We start from the raw sequence: 20,344 nt of genomic DNA on the forward strand, positions 1-20,344 counted from the left end.
AAAAGAGAAAAAGGCAATGTACACTAAATATGATGATTGGATAATATCTATCAATTTATATAAAAGATACTGTTGGACGTTTTATTGGATATCTGAGGTACTATTTGAAGTTTAAGTGATGTAGAGAATTTTGTGCTTTTACCTTCTGATGTCATCCTTTACATTTTTAGGTCAAGAGTCATAGGTCAATTTGCCACCAAGAGTTCACCAAGAATGTAATTTGAGACGAAAAGAACAATGATTATCCACAAAATTAGCCACTTAAATAAAAGATACTCAACATTTACCAGCTATGTTTCGAATAAGAATCCGTGTTTTACCGAAAACGAATAACCAAGGACTTTTTAATTTGAAATTTCATAAGTATTGGTTGTCTTGGGATGGATTGAGATGGGCCAAATGCCAGAAACATAATCTCTCTTTACTTTTTATTTTCTATGGAAGACCAAAAACCGGGTTTCAAGAACTAAAGACTTTGGAAGTATAAATTCGCGCTGCAATTTTCCCGCCAAATTTCCGCGCGGTGCACGCTGGGTAGAAGAAACCAGATTTTCCCGGACCCTCCGAAAAGATGGCGGACGACAGTAGCGATGAAGAACAGACCGTGGCCAAAGACATCGTCGTCACCAAGTACAAGATGGCTGGCGACATGGCCAACAGTGAGTAAACCGGTCTCCACACTTTGGGGAAGATTTTCTGACAGACTTTTTCGACCCAGCATCGTTTGTTTGGCAGAAAATCGCGACCATGTGGTGCGGTGGATATTTGCCGCCATGTGCGAGCATGCTAGCCCCCCTCCCATTCATAAATTTTCTCAAATCTTTTAAGAATCAATCTATGAACCTCTGATAACAATATACTGTAGTTGATCTTCGTGTATGGTACTATTACACTAGGTCTTTGAGTGGCAACAAGCTGTGGAATGTTGAAATGCGGAAATAGTAAATTTTGCCATGATCATCCATACCGCCAGAAATTTCAAATTGTCGTGCAATATGCTGGTTTTGCGTGCGTTATGCGAACATTTTCATTGTAAAAACTACTCGATTACGAGTTGACAAGCCTTGAACTAGTCCCTAGCAATACAAAAGCGTCTTTTTATTGACCACATGGCATTTTACATGCACCTGTATAAGTCAGTGAAATGAAATTTGATACGACTGTTCAAATAGTGGCGAGCCATGTGGTTGATTTCCGCTAAATAATTATTTCATCAACATAAAGATCTATATTTATGTTTGATGTAAAAAGAAAGGAATCTAAGACACAAGAGAATTGAGGGAAATGATATTTTGGTTTGGTAATAGTTTTCCTTTAATGCCCACGATCATGATATTCATAATGATCATTCAGGCATACTCATTTTTACCTGAGCGAAGTGAGGGAATTCTTGTTAAGTCTTTCCCAAAGGCACAAGGGTGTTGACTAGGCAGGATTCGAACCCGGGACCTCTTGGTTTTGAGCTGCATGCGCTGCCGTTACGCCACACAACCCCACAAGATGATAATATTGATGTAGATAAAAAAAAAGATTAACCAAAAGTTCAAGTTGAGGTTAAAGACAAACTTAACCTTAAAGGTGAAGTTCTTGATCCTTTCTTGGTTACCAGGTATTCTAAGGAAACTGGTGAGCCAGTGCGTGACGGGTGCCTCTGTCAGAGAGCTCTGCGAAGCAGGAGACACGCTGATACTGGAAGAAACTGGCAAGGTCTTCAAGAAGGACAAGGAGATGAAGAAAGGTGCGTTTTTCTCATCATATAGAGCAGGGTCTTGTCACGGATTTGTATCTACTCAGCTGCATAATGGCAATGATTTCCAAACAGTTTTTAGTATGATCCATACTTTAAAATTGTGAGTAATGCAGCTAGGCTAAATTTGTGCATACTATGGGGGTTCAGGGGTATGCTTCCCAGGAAAATTTTGATCCCCTGAAACGCTTTTTCCCACATTTTGAGGGGCAAATTTTGCTGTTAGACTAAGCTTAGTTTTGAATTACAGACATCTCCATATCTTTACACCACGATTTTTGTCAGAATTCGTGTCGGTCTTGAGTGGTGAAATTCCATCAAATGACGGAAAAACGGGTACTGACTTGAGGTACTCATACTCGTTTGGGGGATGCCCATGAAAAAACCCACTAAGGTTCTAGGCCCTCCCCCGGGATATTTGTCCATTTTTTACTATGTGATTATATATTTCGTTGTATATCATGTGCAAAGAATCAAAATCAATTTATCAATACTGTATGTACCGTGTTGTCTTGCAGGTATTGCCTTTCCCACCTGCATCTCTACCAACAACTGCATCTGCCACTTCTCACCGCTGAGGAGCGATCCTGACTACACACTGAAGGACGGGGATGTCGTCAAAATGTCAGACATCAGATAACCTTGTTTTTTGGTAGATTTATTATATCATAACGCATAAGGTTGGCCAACTTTGTAGATAAGGCGACACCAAGGACAACTGCGCAGCCTCAAACTAATGGTAAACAAGAAAACGTGAAAAGTAAGCAGCGATTGTACAGGTATTTACTGTACACTTGAAAGATGGAGATTTGATCAGAGTAAGACATTAGAACTTCTATGTGTGCATTATTGTAGATTTGTAACATATCGTTGGCCATCTTTTAGACAATTTAAGTGTATTTTTGCATATTTTCTGATTCAAAAGAGCTGACAGAAAAAGGTTACATGAAAAATTAGCACCCTTAAAACTTTTTTGCACATATTGACTGTGTCAAAAACATCACCTTAAGTTTAACTCATCAACTTTTTTGTGCACATGTTGACTGTCAAAATCATCACCTTAAGTCATCTGGAATTTCTTACAGAGACCTCGGTGTGCACATAGATGGGTTCATCGCCGGAGTGGCGCACACTCTGGTGGTCGGTGCATCCAAGGACAAGCCTGTGACAGGACGCAAGGCTGATGTGATCCAGGCTGCATATCTAGCTGCAGAAGCTGCACTCAGGATGGTCAAGCCTGGAAACGAGGTACGCATCATTTTACCACATTACAGCAGGAAGTCTCAAGTACTAGTACTTGTACTTACTTGTACTTGTGCTTGATTAGGTCCTCTAAGCTAAGCGAGTGGCCTGTGTCGAAGTCAGTTCTTTGTCTACACAGCGTCCTGCGCCATACTTGGTGGTCGTGGGTGATTCTCTTTAGTTTAAATCCTCCAGAGTCAGACTGGGTTGGCGCATTGTCATCCTGACATCTCTAGTACACATGCAAGCCAGGTCTTCCTTCATCTTTCTCTGGAAGTGCAGTATCAAAATCACTTGCATAGTGAACCGTATAGTAAGTTTGAGTGAATAAAAGTGCTGGAGTCAAAGTTTTAGTTAACAAAAAATTGAGCCTTCTATAACTCTGAAGACAATGAAAAAGTAGTCTAGAGCAAATACGGGTAGGATGGATTTCATTCTTAATGTTTCACTGTATTTTTTTCCAGAATTATGACATCACTGAAGTTATACAGAAGATTGCTGAGTCGTACGAATGCCAACCAATTGAAGGTAAGCTAAAGTATGGTTATTCTTACTTACAACATTAGTGGTCCTACAATTAATGATACACCTAGGCCTTGCACATATAACAGCAAGCATTGTTTAAGTCCCTTCTGTACTTGGTGGCAACGAGCTGCACTCTAAGATATTTATTTCTTCAGACTTGTAACATGACAATACAAAGTGTCCACTAGGCAGCAAGTATGCTGATAGCGTGCACACCTAACACATACCTATATGACGTAGAAAAACAACAATAAATAGTTAGAACAAGACATATACACAAATAACATTATTCGATACTCTATACACTAAGATAGTACTTCTAGGAAAAAAGAACACCTCAATCCTGGGTTGATAACTCTGGTAATTTAAGGCATGACTATGAATTGTTCTTTCCTGAGCTGAACTAGTAGTACATTTGGTATGTTTTGGAAAATGTTTTTAAGTGTAAGATTGTCTGTTTTTCCGCAGGCATGTTGTCTCACCAGCTGAAACAGAACGTGATCGACGGAGAAAAGTCTGTCATTCAGAACCCCAATGAGAACCAGAGGTAAAGTCTCATCCTTCTGTTTTCTTCAACTGGTGTGATGTACTTTGTACACAGATACAGAAAGATACTGCCCCTACTGTGGGGCACATACTGTACATCAAAGAATGTATAGACCTTAGAAACAGCAGTGCAAGAGATATGTTAACCATAACAGGTTGATTTATCCATATTTTTGTATGTTTGTATATGTAGGTACATCTGTAGAAGAAATTAGAAACTTTGTTGTGTCAAAGATTTCTCTGTAATGAAATTGTGCCATTGAGTGACAACTTCCCAAATTCTAGATCCAGAGGACGAGCCACTGACCATTGTATAACTACTATGTCCCGTATGATTGTATGATATATGTTTTGTCTCTGTACAGGAAGGAACACGACAAGTGTGAGTTTGAGGTGCATGAAGTGTACGCTGTCGACATTCTGGTCTCGTCCGGGGAAGGAAAGGTAAGACATCAGCCATTATATGTTCTCTTACCCTGGCTCTATTGGGAGTATTGTGCTTCCCACATCCCTGCTACTGGTCAGGCTAGAGTCTTGTAAACAGACATGTGTTAAACAGACTACACTTTTTTCTAGCCTGATTGATTCACTTCTAGATCTAGCAGCCCTTCCACTACTAGTCAAGTCATATAGAGCCAGCCTTGTAGTTGTACAGCGAGTTTGTGTTACTGGTATGTCGACTACACCATCAGCTTTCCTGAGTAACTCATGCGTCTAGATCTAAATGAATAAAAGACAAATGAATATTTATCAGTCTTGCGCTTTAGTTTGTGTAACAGACAGACTACACTGTCAGTGTGCTTTGTTGAATTTTTCTGAAAAGACAGTGAACTGATACTTTGTTGTGTCTGACATCTCAGGGCCGTGAACAGGAGACGAGAACGACAGTGTTCAAGAGACAGATGGACAGGGTGTACCAACTAAGGATGAAGGCGTCCAGAGGTACAGAAATATTGATAAATCGACCTAGCAATGTCTTAAATTTGCCTAAGGTTGTTATGATGATAAATTTAGCTCATTAGAAAGCTTTATATACGTGTGCTTGTGTGGTCTGCCAAAGCTTTAAATTGTGTGTAACAACGTATACTTATTTGCATGAAGTTTCCTATTTTGTATTTTTGACAGAATGTATGATGTATCTTGTCCTCATTTTCTCCACACAGCATTCTTCAGTGATGTAGCCAACCGATTTGCCACCATGCCTTTTACGCTCAGGTAAGACAATAAAAGAGAAGGAAAAAAATGACCTGCTGTTTCCTTTGGACTTGGGGTTCAAAGATTATTTATTTCTTATATTTTCCTTGTATTTTCACTTGTGTTAATCTTGTAGTACACATGAAATTCACTTGACTATTACTTATATTTTCCTTGTCGTTTCAGGTTGTTGGATGATGAGAAGAAGGCGAGAATGGGCGTGGTGGAGTGTGTCAATCACGAGCTGCTTACTCCATTCCCTGTGCTGTATGAGAGAGAGGGTTAGTAACATTGTCTCTCCCTAGCCTCACTACATCACACTTCTAGCAACCCTTCCACTGATCTGGCTTAGGGAAAGAAAAATGTTGTGTCTCCTGTTTCCCAAACGACCCTAGAAAAACCCACCGACCTTAAACTTTTTTGAGTGCAGAGACTATACTCAGAACCAAGAGGTCCCAGGTTCTAGTCCTGCCCATGTCACCGATCTTGTGCCCTTAGGAAAGGCATTTCACACAACTTTCCTCACTTAACTCAAGTGAAAATGAATGTTGTCAGTCCTGTATTTGTTTATATGTGTGGGACACAACACCAGCAACAACTGCCTGTGTCCCACGTTGCAATTTTAATAAATCAAATCAAATCAAATCAAATCAATGCTTAACTACTTTTCTTTTTCCAGGAGAATTTGTTGCCCAGTTCAAGTTCACGGTTCTCCTGATGCCAAACGGGAACATCCGGATAACGGAGGGGCCGTTTGACCCCGACACCATCAAGTCAGAACACGAGGTCACGGATGAGAAGATCAAGGCCGTTCTCAGTTCCTCTGCCAACAGGAAGGCTGCGAAGAAGAAGAAAAAGAAGGTAAAGTCTTCTTAAGTCAAACTCTTAAAGTAACTCTTGCTATCATGTTTAGAGCTGTTACTGTGTGTACTGCTTGTGCATTCTATGTATATATAGAATACAACACAGTGTATTCCGTATTGTAATACAATAATTTTGTTTATGTCATACCCTGCCAAGGAAACGTGCCGTTTATGCAAAATGAGCCAAAATTTGGTGTCCCTAAACCCTAAAATGCAACAGTTCCAATGTCCGAATTCTGTATTCGAATTTTCGAAAGCGGCGTTAGAGCAAAACGGGTTCAAATCGTTCTATGGAAGCCCAGGTTGTACCTTAAAATCGCGGCCCGAATATGATATAATCATTTTAACACTACTCGTCTCAGGCATTTTATAATTGCTTGTTCATAGCTGCCATTTCATGTACATGTATGTACAGAACTTTTATTTATGACATTGTTACTGAAAATGTATTTAATACCTCGTATTTTTCCCCGCTGCAGGCATCGAAGCAGGCTGAAGGGCAAGTTCAGGAAGCCACCACACAGCCGTGATACCCAAACTTTAAACTTCCTCACTTCCTAACTTCTACCCACAACAAATTAATACAAAACAGTAAAAAAATACTCCGTGGGTCTTTATATAGTTACCATCAGAAGTGGACAAATTTTGCTACCATTGCAACAAACATGTCTTTTTCCCTCGTATTTTCTAAACGAAAATGAAGAAAACTTAAGTTACTGAAAACCTGCTGGCATGTCGTCACTTAACTGATGACATACAGTCTTAAATTCCACCTCCCCTTTTGAGTTTTTTTGTAGTACTGTAATTGTTGCCCCTCTTAAATGTGTACAAAAATCTAACTTCCACTGCTATTTAAGACCGAGATATCAGAGCTGTGAAATTTTGCACTCTATATTAAATAGATAATACTTAAACTTCTCCTATTGGAGATTTAATAAAAGACAAACAATAATACTCAACTTTCTCAAATGAACACACAATTTGAAGCTATACTACACACACCTTTAACTTGTCCAGAAATGGTAATATTATAATCAATTTGTATGAATACTGTTTTTTTCTGTAGTAATTTTTATTAGTTACTTTTGATTATTTTCTTCAATACTATTTCTCTATAAGAATTAAGTGTGTTGAAAGAAAGATGATTAACATTGATTGGAAAATTTAAACACATAGTTGTAACTTGGAATATAGGATATTATATTACATTTGCTTTTAAATTGTGTTCTTTTTGAAAGAACTAGCTATAGATGGAAATGCATCGTATTGATTGCATTTTGTTTTTTTTCCTTGTGTAAAACAAATTATTTCTTTCTTAGTCAATCACCTGGAATCCTTTGTTGTGTTTAATATAAATGAACTGTTAGAATTATAATGTGTCAAGATGCAGGTATCATTGAACAGCAAATTTCTACTCTTTTGTTTTGCCAAATGCACAGCCACCATGCATCAGCTCCTAATTAACTGTTAACAGACATGGTTCGTGGTAATATTTTCTGTCAATCATGTTATGCAGACATGATTCTCTACAACCAATCAGATCGTGTTATTCCTGGTGTAATAGCCAATGGCATCACACCATCTAGCGTGTCCAGTTGGAAGGATGTAAGCCAATCAGATCGTATGTGTATCGGTGCGTGTGATTGGTCGAATTAAGACGTGGAGTGGTGATGTAGGTTTTTGTAACCAATGGCCATGTTTGTTGCAATGGCTGTCTTGTTCGCAGTCCTCAAGGATACAAGAAGCTATGGAAACTTAATAAAAATATTTCCATTCTAGTGCCCATTGTATATTGTGTGAAATATGTTGATTTATTATTTTCAGGTGCAGAAGTAGGTGCTTTAGGTGACTCAGGCAGGACTCAGAGTAGGTTGACAGCATGTGGGTAAGGTCAGATTGACAGGCAGAGTGACAAGTCAAAGGTCTCTGAATCTGGCTGGGAGCCAGCAGCCACAAGGAAATTCAGGAAGCATAAGATTGCATACTTTCTGAATGTCTAAAATCTCTGACTTCTTGTTTTCAAAGTACAGAAGTTAAGAATTTACTTTTCCACTTAGTTATAGACGGATGTGACTTGTAGTTTATGAAACATAGAACTTGATAGTCATAATAGAATATGCCTCAACATCATAGCTAAACGCATGAACTTTGGAGTTCTTTGGACAACTTAATAAACTTAAACACACACACACACACATATATATATATATATACAACCTACACACACATATATATATATATATACATACACATATACATATGTAGATATAGATATATTTTTTATATATCCTGAAATAACCAGAACGTATATGAAATGCAAAGGTTTCTGTCCTAGTATATGGGTACTTTTATTTAAGGTCCGTGGTAGTATTTGAGTGACGTTTAAGACGTCACACATGCTACTGTAGTTAGACTGTAGGTTGTAGAAAGTCTGTGGCGTCCCCCGTCTTTGTTGCAGTACCTCGATGTTAAAAGAGGCCATCTACATGTACATCAGAGTATATTGCAACCTTCTGTTGAAAATTGCGTTTAATTTTGCTTCATGAAGCACAAGCACGTAGAGAGACTGTTACATGTTTATTAGTGAGCTGTATTAAGAGCGGCGGCCAGACTTTTCCTGTCAACGCTGCATGTTACAAGTGACATCACAACTCTGCCGGCCCGCCCATATGACGCGGGCGATTTATCTTCCTCGCGGCCACAAATACCCCGCCAGGGTTTATAGCATTGCCCCGAATCCAGTAAGCCCACAGCAAGTAATTTTCATGGATGACATCAGCGCGCGCATTAGTTTTCGCCTGATTTGGGAAAAAAAATTGTTGCCCCTGACAGTGGTCAGCTAGCATGCCGAAAATCGGCAAAGATGTCTGTCTGTTGCCATGCCGGAATGTGGATAGTAGATACCGGGTAAATATGAAGAGAGGAGACAAGGCGATGCTCTGATTTATTGTTTTGTCATTTAGTGTTGGCGCAGTGATGTACAAGTGTATGTCATTCCTTTTATATGTGATGCTCCCATTGAATGAAAACCATTTGTAGAATGATTGAAAACATTTATTTTTCTGTGACAATGGATGTTGTAATAGTTGGCCGTAAACTTAGCACAATGTAGGCATCATTTCTTGTTTAACAAGATTTATGATGCAAGAATTTGAAAATGTAGGAATCTTGTTTTTTTGGCCCGCCCGTATCGCATATTAATTAGATTTGGAGTCTGCGGAGGATGTCATCCATAACATTTCTTCCTATGGCCTAAGCCTTGATCGTCCTTCTGCAAATAACGGCAGGTATCCGCGGCATTTGGCAGCCGCCCGACAACCGCCGAGTGCCCCGCGAGCTTGTTTGTCTGATTCCTCTGATCGGGCGCCGCCAAAAGCTCCCCTACGATATAGAGACGTACATTGTACAACGCACGGTGTCACGGCGGTGGCCATTTTCAACGTCCAAGTCTTTACGATTTTGCAGCATTCTTCCGATTCATTGACAAGGTAATCTATGTATGTATTTATTCCATAGTTGTACATACTGTTGAAGTGCAATATCCGGTATTGTTGAGCAGATAAACAGCATACATGTAGCAGCTACGTTCAGTAATACGTGCTGGCTTTACTCGACGTGTGCTTAATATAGGTCTTGGCGACGCTTGTTTTTGGTTCATCGCATGTTGGCAGACTGCGTCGAACCATTGAAGAAATACTAGATTCGGTGTTGTGATAACCGATATCAGTTTGCCAAGTTGTCAGAATGTGGTTTGCATTGTCAAATTATCGCAACAAGATTATCACATGATGTAAAGTTGTTTTAACATCTTCATGAACTTGCGTGTGGTTTCTTTACGTGTAGTGTGTTCTTGAATGATGACTATATATGCTGTTTATCTCATGCTGGACTGTCTGTTATGTGTTTGCGGACCCGTTGCTATTATAATTAATCACGTCAATAATTTCTGGTTTGTTTTGATGTACTCTGATGTTAGATTTAGTGGTTCAAAGAAGCTAATGTTTCAATAGAAATATCACTTAATTCAAAACGTCTGTTGTAGATCGATTTACTACTATATATTGCCTAGTGTGCCTACTTAAAAGTCTGTTTTTTTTTTCTGAATTTGTACTCTTTTTTATTGCAGGAAAGTAACAATGTCCTGGACCACGTGCTTGGTTGTTATGTTTGTTCTTATGTCACCCGAACATTGGGTACTGGCAGAGGACTTCACTGACCCCTTTTCTAGAGGTGAGCAATATATATCAGCTGCTTCTTATGAAAATTATAATTGCAAAGAAGTATAACTAAGTCGTTCATCTCAAAAGTCGATGATATATGATAAGGGCAGCAAAATATCACTGACAATATCTCATGTTTATTGAAGGTAAACATGTTGTTTTTGCTCTGTTTCTTCTTCTTCCGTTCCAAACACTGACCTCTGGCCTGGTCAATGAGACTGTCTCTCACCATGGTAACTGGTGTTGGGTTACATAATGTTGCAATTTTATAGTAGGAGGGATTTAGACTCCTGTCACCATATATGTGAATGTGTTTGAGTGAAAATTAACAGAGCGGATGCGAAGGTAAACATTATGCGTTTGCTTTGCAAATGTGTGACCTTTCTAGTTATGGGTTGCACCAATTTTAAAGGACAGCAAAATATCACAATATCTCATTTTTACCATGTTTTACCTACAGAAATTGACGACCTGCTGTTCCAAATCCTGATGGACTCGTCCTTCGAGCCGAGTTCTCTCCTCCAAATGCCGGACTTCAGCCTGGGGCCCTTCCCTCCACCGCCCATCCCCCCTCCTCCACCGCCCACCTCGGTTCTGAAGAGGCTGAGGCCGTCGGGTGAAGTCGGACCTGATCGGGAATCTCCGGAGGAGCCCGACGGAGAACATGTCACGCCGACTTCAACGCCGACGACAGTTACCGGAGTGTTTAAGCCAAAGGTGTTTTTATTTGACAAAATAAGAGTAAAATCAAGAAGCCAACAATTTCAGTAGACTTATTAATTTGGTCAATTTTATTTCTCGAAGGGACTAAAACTTGAAACACAATGTGTACAGTCACCTGCGCAACCTAACTAGAGATAGATAGTTTTTAACAACTCTTGTTGTAATTAGATGTGTTATTCAATGTATACATGTAGCGAAGCTGGTGTGTTACATCGAAGGGCGGTTATAATGGCTTACACAGATGCAGATATACATACCTGATGGAAAAAATTGAAGCATCTCCAAAACTATGAATTGACGCACAAAGTATTAACCACTCAACATGGTGGACAATGCCTTAGGTCACAGTCACAAGTTGTTCTAGTGTGTTACGCCGAAGGGCGGTTATACCGGCTATACCGATACGGATACAGATACAGATACGTGAAAGAAACTCCCCATAATATCCTACTTTTCATCCCATGTAGCCGGATGGTACCTGTGAGGTCACGTGCCCGTCGTCCCCAGGCCCACCCGGTCCACCTGGTCCGCCCGGCTACCCTGGGCCGAAGGGAGACCCGGGATCAGGCTTATCAGGCGGAATTAAGGTTTGCTACTACATTTCTTATTCATCTTGAAAAGATACTGTGCAACACCCCTCTGTTGGGGTAAGACACACAGGGGGTGTGCGCTGCGTTGTAATAGTTTCCTCAGGTGCAGGATCCGGAGTACGGCTTCCTTGAAGTTGTCAGGTTATTGAATGTTATTGTTATTGAATGGGATATTCTTGATAACTAACTTTTTCAATAAAATGGAATGATGCTGGCTTACTAGTAAGTCCAGGGCAATGCCTCTGAGATGGGGCTAAATAAACCAGAAATAAATCGATAAAAACAAGAATGATGGCTTTTTATGCATTTTATGATTATTATAGCTTTAAATTGAATTTATATTTTCAGGGAGAACCCGGTACACCTGGTCTTTCTGGTCCCACGGTTGGTCAACGTTGTGTGTCATTTTATACGTTTTCTTCTTTTTTCTTCAGCTTTGGGTTTAAAGGCTTTTGATATGGCATTAATTTCCGGAACAAACTTTGTTCTTACTATAGATTATGCATTCCATTCTTCCCCATTACAGGGTAAAGCAGGTCCTCCTGGTAATAAGGTTTGTTTAGTTGGTTACTGTAGCTGCTCACGAGTTTGCTCAAGGCATGTACCTTTGGCAGATCGGAAGCATCTTTTTTAAGGTTGAATTGTAGTTCCCTGATGCTTGCCTGTGATGTAGATGACGAATCTTTCTTTTACGTGGCAAAGTTGCAACGACAAAAGAAGGAGAGCTGTTAAGTTGACTTAAACTATTGTATCACAACATTTGTCGACGCAAGTTTTTGGACGGTGTATTCAATGACATCCGCACAGACACCGTCATCCCCCTCTGAAGTCTGAAGTCTGTGCTTGCAGGTCATTTCTTTTTATGATCGCATGAGGCCAAACTGGAATTCGAAGATCTTGCATCATGATAAGTTGGTCAAAAGACATACATCTTCTACTTCTAGTTATCTAACTCTTCGAAGAGCCAGGGCATATGGTAGCATGGTCATAGTTGCCTTTGTGTATTAGTTACACTTGTAAGTCAGATACATGTGTATACATCACTGTTCCTGACCATGCTCCAAGTTCTGGCTTTATGTACTTTGATAAGTTGGACTAGAATACATCTTTTAGTCAGCTGAGAAGACAAGATAGACATCTGATGGCATGTGGCATGGTCACAATGAGGTTACACTTGAAAGTCAGATACATTGTGTACACATCACTGTTTCTGACCATAAGCTTGCCCCAAGTTCTGGCTTTATTTAGCATGATAGGTTGCATCAGACTGCATCCTTTAGTCAGCTGAAAAGACAGGACATCTGGTGGCATGTGGCATGGTCACAATTTATTTTATTTATTACAATTGACCACATACATAATACTCATGGAGGGCATGGTGGAACAGGTGCATCTAAGTGCACCTTTTCAAGGCCACCATACCACAATGAGGTTACACTGGAAAGTCAGATACATGTGTATACATCACTGTTCCTGACCGTGCTCCAAGGGTTCCCGAGGTTTGCGCGGTCCGTTCGGCCTGCCTGGTCGGAAGGGTGACAAGGGTGATCCTGGTCCTGAAGGGATGCGGGTAAGGGCTGCTGCACAGTGCTCTGATGCCTCGGTTCCTGTTTGGATTCTTCAGGATGAGTGTGTGTGTTCACAGTGATGGCACGGCTGTAGAAAAATTCGCATCAAGGAAACTTGTCATCCTATTGAGTCTGAGAGTCTTCAAAGTGTCAAAGGCATGAAATGGATGAAGATGGTTTAGGAGGCTGTTGACGGCGTGGCATGAACATGCCATCATCTCTTTGTAAATGGCATGTTGCCTTGTCATTATTGTCAGGCAGGATTTGCTACCTCAATGCTTCCTCTATAGCTGAAGAAATGAAGCTCGAGGATTGACTAGTGTACTCAAAGTTTGCAATGCAGCAATGCCTGGAAAATGAGAACAATATGGGAAATTGTCGATAATCAATCAGCTTCATCTACAGATGAACAGAACCTGCTTGGTTTAGAATGTTCACAAACATGACAAGAATGCAGATGTTGTTCTACCATGCTAGAAGTATCATGGTAATGATCAACAGATAATGCTAAGATATTGTTCTTTTTACTTTAGGAACAGGCCATGTAGCAACATGAATGCTGGTCATCAAGAATCTTTTTACTACAAGAACCTGCATGGATGCAGATACGGATGTGGTTCTTCCATGCTAGATACATCTACAATGATGCTAAGATGTTGCATGTTTTGGAAAGACCCCATAGAAACTTGAATGATAGCCTTTTAACAAGGTTGTATCTTTCCCCAATCTGCAGGGAGAGAGAGGACAGAAAGGCGAGAGAGGCTTACCTGGTGTTATAGGACCAAAGGGAGACAAGGTGCAGAATCAAACCAACTTTCTCACAAAATATCATCACGATACGACTTGTGTGATTCTTCACAAATGTAACATTTCTAATGAAGCTTTATCTGCTGATCTTGTAATTGTTTTAAAAACCTACTTATTCAAAATAGTCACGGCTTGCTTGGTGTGTTTCTGTTGCAGGGGTCCATTGGAATGAAAGGAGATAAGGTATCATATGACAAAACTTTTACAAGGTTAGGCCACACCAATTTAATTTGTTGGTTCTCGGATTTTTTCAGGAAAAATATGAAGCGACAGGGCGAAAAAAAATAAAAATAAAAACAGATCTAGGCATCCTATTATAGCCCCAAATGCTACGATAGGAGGTATGAAGTCAACACAAAATGCTGGTTCAAAATTTAAACAATGAATTTTGAACTTCTAATGATACCACTGCATTGAAAGATGGAATAACTGTAGCGACTAGGAAGAAAAGGACTGTTTTCAACTGTTCAGGGCAAAATATGAGCATTTTGCAGTTGATTCTGAAATTTTTTTGCAAATCAGGAAAAAATGAAGAGGCGAATCCGAGAACCAACAAATTAAATTGGTGTGGCCTTAACATCAATGATACATTTGAAATAAACATGTCATAGGTAGTACAGAAAGTCAAATCTCTTCTTTATAACTAGCTTAATAACCAGTTAATCGACTATTAATTTATAATGCTTCTGTCATTACGATTTATCAGATTAATACTATAATACTAAAACCACATTTTCCGGGTTTAGGGAGACCCTGGCATTCCTGGATCGCCTGGTGAAAAAGGTGCAAGGGTATGTCAACTCGGCTTTGTCTGCATTCTGATGATTTCCTCCACTTCCATAGCGGGCTTCTTGACTTAGATTAAAGAGCATACACACATTGTATAAAAGAAACATCACATTAGAAGTCCAGCATAAATCCAGGTCTTGAAGCCTGCTATATAAACCATAGTCCTCTTACCTTTTTATTAGACTTTATAACCTTTCCTGTAAGTACTGTTGCATGGGTCCACATCTTTCGATTTTAATCTGAGATATTCTTACAAGAATATAACTGACAGGATGCCAGAATCTTATGTTTTTCATCTCTATAGTTAATGATATCTATTCTATAGTTTATTAACATCTGTTGTCATTTATTTAATATTTACTACATTTGATATATCTTTCTTTTCATTTAATACCTTCTCGATTACTCATTGCTCTGTATCTTGTAACCAATTGCAAGGGGATGTTAGGTTTTCCGGGGCCTCCTGGCGGCGAAAAGGTAAATTGCAGGAAATCACTGTTTTTCCTTCAAGGACTTTTGTTGCCAACTGTACACTTAATTTTGGCATTGTACTTAAACATGTATTGAAATGGTGCCATAACTTAACACATACTACATTCAAAGTTAGTCTTTTGCTAACCAGGACAAGGATCGTTACTGTCTTTGAAGCCCTTTGATAATTTATCAAACTAAATTCTTTTTTCAGTCACAGCCTGCTCAACTGTCTTTTCAACTTAACTTCAAATTATTCCAGGGAGACAGAGGACTATCCGGACCCCCAGGTGGCCCTGGGCAGCCGGGAATACCTGGTGTGTCAGGCAGGAGGGGCAAAAAGGTACAGTCTCCATCGTACCCAATAAATCCCAACATAAGTTATCACAATAATAGTGATCGTAGATTAGAATGATTTGTTTCCAATACTCAATAATTAGAATTGATACATCGCTTGCGAATACTCTGTTTTGGTCTCCTTTGGGTATTTCGACATCTCTATGTACATCTAATATCCATAACAAAAAGAATCTCAAGCAGAAATCAGTGCCTTGTTACCGTATCATCCATAGAGCAGTTGGATGGTTTGGAGAGAAGGCTACTATACTATGTATGGCGACTTACTTTCGAAAAATCGCATTTACAGACAAAATTTAGAAACTAAACAGGTTTTATGATACATGTATTACGTAACTGTTGTTCCAGGGTGATCGCAGTTTTTCGAAGTTTCTCTGCACTTCTGATTTCCATGACAAAAGGGATCTCAAGCAGAAATCAACTGAAATCAACACTTTGCCTTGTTTCCTTATTGTCTGTAAATGAAAGAAGCTTCCTAATATTATGTGACTGTTTCTCCAGGGTGACCGGGGGTTCCCGGGACCAGTGGGTCCCAGGGGTTCTCCTGGGCCGGCCGGAGTGCCGGGTAAACCGGGGTCCAACGGAGTGGCCGGGCCGGGTGAGAGTTTGACTTTCATAATGGTTTATGATTCATTTATGTGAAAAGTAATGCCCGATAGGTAACGTACAGACACTAAAACATGAAGAGGTAAACACTGTCTAGTTTACAGACCTAAGTAATGTGTCTCCATATATATAGTACACTACTGAGTACATGAATACATTACTGGGTTTGTTGAAGGAGGTTGAAAACCTTCATTTGACTTCTTTTTTTGAGGACGTGACCAATGAATAGAGTCTGTGCATCATTTCTGATACTTACTTGAGTCCTTGAATAGTATTGACAGTGCCAGAATCAGCTAATTGCTGGTCACAAGTGATCATGTTGACTACACACAAATCTCTACAAGTAAAACATATGACGAATGAAGATTTTTTCTTTCTCTAAGCTGGAGGTAAGAAAGGCGACAAGGGTACGCGGGGACCCCAGGGACCGCCAGGCCAGTGTAACTGTATAAACGGGCTGCAGAACCCATCAACGGCCATGATGAGCGTACGTGTTTTTTTTATACCACTAGCCATTTTTGTTTTGTTCAAATATATTACTTCAGAACTTCAGTCTCTATAGCCAGGAGCTAGGCGGCGGATAGCCATTTGTCGCTCTTCAGACAAGCATGGTGTCTTGGTGCTTTTCAATATTGTTCTTGGGAAAATACTTCATGTGTGCTTAAGTGAATTTTGCAATGAAAACAAATAGCTAACAACAATAGAACAACGAATAGACTAATGCTGGTAAACTTGAACTAATAAGGCTGATATGCAACGTACATTTGCCCTACGGTCAACACTAAATACAGCTCTCCATAATTATGGAAAATAGCCCATTGCTGCCGATAAAAGAAAAGAAGTGTTATAGTTGTAATCCCAGCTTATTTAGTTTTTTAATGACAAAAAACAATTTTACTTTTTTTGTAACTGTTCAGATCCAGTGGGTTGCTGATGAAAAAGAGATGAACAGAATTTCTCAGGAGGGGATGATCGTGTACAGAGGAGACATCAAGCGGCTCTATCTGCGTGACGACGTGAAGTGGCGTCCCGTACGGGTCAGTATGGGTGGTTTTGTATTGGTCTGAAACCTGGATCATAGAAATCATAACAGTAGTCAATTTAGTCTTGTGGTTGTGTATTTTACTCAGAATCTAAAGGTTCTAGATTTGAATCCTTAGCAGATCGCCGTGCTTATATATAATTAGGGAAGTCACAAGCACTTTACACTTGTCTTATTTCTTTGCTCGAAGCAGGTTCAAATGAGGGCTACTAGTTTCATTCAGGGGTGTCCTTTAGGATAGGACGTAAAGCGGAATGGCGCAATCTACACCTTCAGCACGTTAAAGAACTCACCACACTTAACGAATAGGGCTATTTCCCATTCAACTATAACAACGCCTGTCCTTGGTGCTGAAACACCATCTAATCAACCTGCTAGTTAATAACAGTACTGTAGGAATCCACTAGAGGGCGCTACTGACCTGCTGTGTGTTTTCCCAGACGTCCTACTGTGGAGACGGGATTGTGGATGACGAGGCCGGGGAGGAATGTGATGATGGGAACCAGATCAGCACGGACAGCTGCATCGGTCAGACTCTCTCTCTCCCTGTTTGCGTGTGTGTGTGTGTATGTGAGTGAGTGTGTGTGTGTGTATGCGAGATCAGCATGGACAGCTGCATCGGTTAGACAGTCTTACTTCGGCCTCGCGGAATGAAGTGTTGCTTTGGGCTTTTCTATTTCTCTGTATCTGTTTCTTACACTCTGTGGGTGGATGTGTGTGGGGAGAGGTAAGGGTGTGGGTACGTGTGCGGGTTGCTTTTGTGTGTGTGAGTGTGTGTGTGTGTGTGTGTGTGTGTCTATGTGTGATTGTCTATGTGTGTGTGTGTGTGTGTGTGTGTGTGTGTGTGTGTGTGTGCGTCCGTGTGTGTGTTTGTGTGTGTGTGTGTGTGTTTGTGTGTGTGTTTGTGTGTGTGTGTGTGTGTGTGAGTGTGTCTGTGTGTGTGTGCGTGTCCCTGTGTGTCTGTGTGTCCGTGTGTGTGTGTGTGTGTGCGTGCGTATGTGTTTGTGTGTCTGTGTGTGTCTCCATGTGTGTGTGAGTGTGTATGCCAGATCAGCACGGATAGCTGCATCGGTCAGACTTTCTCACTTTCTCACTTCAGTACCGCGGAATGATGTGATGCTTTGGGCTTGTCTGTTTCTTTCAATCTCCCTCCTCTCTCCCTCTCTCTCCCCTCTCTGTCTCCTTCTCCCCCTCTCTCTCTCCTCTCTGTCTCTGTCTCTCTCTCTCTCCCTTATGGGTGGTTGGCTTGTACGCCTCTGTGTGTGCATGGCTTGAAGGGCGAAAATAATCTCCAAGCAGATCCTACTGTGGCAAGACAGTTTCCATTTGCCAGAGGAGTGAGCCTGTATCCATTAGCTTGTGGGGTCAGTCCTCTGGCCAAAGGATACTGTCTTAGTTTACAACGTCACCGTAGAATTTGCTTGGAGATTAGAAAATCAGCTAATGTGTGGAAAAAGGCTTTATCCTAAGGCTTTTTGCCTGTTATTGCTATGACTACTGTCAAATCATTTATACATCAGCTACTGCAGACACGTAAGTGTATTGATAAGTGACACGAAGACAAATCTTCACCAACAGGTTGTAAGCGGTCGTTCTGTGGGGACGGTAACCGTCAGGCGGCGATAGAGGAGTGCGACATGGAAGACTTCGGTGGTCTCACCTGCGAGTCTTACCTACCCGGGTACGTGCTTGTTCGCTGCTTTTTTCTTTATATTTTATTTAGTTCGGCTTACAACAGCTAGAGTTGTCCAACTAGTCGTAGACTATTATTAAGGGTCAACTCTGGGAGAAAATAGAATCGTTAGATACTACATACAAATACAATTGGTAAGATACACGGTCCAAATTTACAATATTATATACATGCATTGAATTATACAATGCTATGTTTTCTTTCAGTGTCTCATACAAGCCTTCTATACATGTACGTGTGTATGTGATATGGGCATGTTTCGTTTAGTTTCTTTGATCTGTTCAGTTATGTTCAGTTCAGTTTAATATGTTTAACTTAACATTAATTTGATGTTCCAGGTCTCTGGGAATTCTACTGTGCAACAGTCGGTGCAAAATCGACTCCAGCAACTGTTTTTATCCGAGAGGATAGTTTGGATCGTCAAAAGGCTAATAATGTTTCGTACACTACGTGGATTACGCGAGAAGAAAACGCGCAGTCGTGTTTCGTCGAATTTCGGGATGTCAAATTACCTTGCTGGAAGACCCTCAGACTCCACATGGATTACGCGGGAAGGAAAGGGAAGAAAACGTGTGGTTGTTGTTTTCGGTTGAATTTCGTGATGTCAAATTACACTGTTGGACTTGTTTGTGGAAAGATATACGTTGTGTTCTGGACCGATACACTATCTATAAAAGACAGCCAAAAGGCTGATTTTTTTTTCTAACCCTAAGGAGAAAAGACACAGACTCATTTGCAAACGGGCTCTGTTATAGAACATTTATGTAGTGTATATTCTTATAATGTACTGTCAAAGTTATATTATCACAAAGTTCTGAAAGGATATGTACAATATAGCAACTACAGAAATTGTCTCACAACGTACTGGCACTTCGATTCCATATTGGTAGCAGCTTTGAGGGCTTAATCTTAAATCTAAAGTTTGGACTTACGACATAAAGGTTTCTCATCACAAACATTACGCGGTATACGTACTCGTACCATTGATAACAACCAGGGTACCAAACATTTGTGTACGAAACATACTAATTATTATGTCCTTAAAATTTTGAAAAGATATTCACGTATATCATTGTTAAGCTCATGAGATTACAATACTAAGTATTACGATACTTCAATAAGTTGCAACTTTTTGAAATGGACTGTCAGAAGGCCTAGGGTCTCTTACAAACAAAAGCAACACAACACAACATGATACTAGTATATAAACCGATACTAAGAAATATCCAGTACTACCCGCGTAATGAAGATACTATATTTAAGGTTAAAGGAGTTCTTATTAATTACTCATTTCACTATATTTTGAGCAGTTACCCTGGTACAATGCAAGCCTGCTTTGGTACACGTTGACGTTCTTTCAT

General features: G+C 40.2%; 2 protein-coding genes across 2 annotated transcripts; both read left to right on the plus strand.

Annotated features, from left to right (window-relative positions):
• The first annotated feature begins 538 nt into the window (after positions 1–538).
• On the plus strand, positions 539–7,907 carry LOC109461716 (proliferation-associated protein 2G4-like). The gene is made up of 12 exons (XM_019758104.1): positions 539–659; positions 1,610–1,738; positions 2,266–2,371; positions 2,833–2,995; positions 3,454–3,517; positions 3,983–4,061; positions 4,426–4,504; positions 4,921–5,002; positions 5,224–5,275; positions 5,441–5,535; positions 5,934–6,115; positions 6,597–7,907. Exons 1-12 carry the CDS (start codon positions 572–574, stop codon positions 6,645–6,647), a joined length of 1,170 nt encoding a protein of 389 aa, XP_019613663.1. The 5' UTR covers positions 539–571; the 3' UTR covers positions 6,648–7,907.
• LOC109461667 (acetylcholinesterase collagenic tail peptide-like) lies at positions 7,636–20,303 on the plus strand. Its single transcript, XM_019758048.1, has 15 exons — positions 7,636–7,738; positions 7,942–7,983; positions 10,798–11,054; positions 11,528–11,647; positions 13,952–14,014; positions 14,182–14,208; positions 14,772–14,816; positions 15,253–15,291; positions 15,548–15,628; positions 16,144–16,240; positions 16,632–16,735; positions 17,166–17,285; positions 17,731–17,818; positions 18,869–18,971; positions 19,322–20,303. The coding sequence occupies exons 1-15, from the start codon at positions 7,636–7,638 to the stop codon at positions 19,392–19,394; spliced, it is 1,362 nt and encodes a 453-aa protein (XP_019613607.1). The 3' UTR covers positions 19,395–20,303.
• The last annotated feature ends 41 nt before the right edge of the window (positions 20,304–20,344 follow it).

This window comes from Branchiostoma belcheri, unplaced genomic scaffold (genome assembly GCF_001625305.1).
Source record: "Branchiostoma belcheri isolate BF01 breed outbred unplaced genomic scaffold, Haploidv18h27 scaffold95, whole genome shotgun sequence".
Classification (NCBI taxonomy): Eukaryota; Metazoa; Chordata; class Leptocardii; order Amphioxiformes; family Branchiostomatidae; genus Branchiostoma; species Branchiostoma belcheri.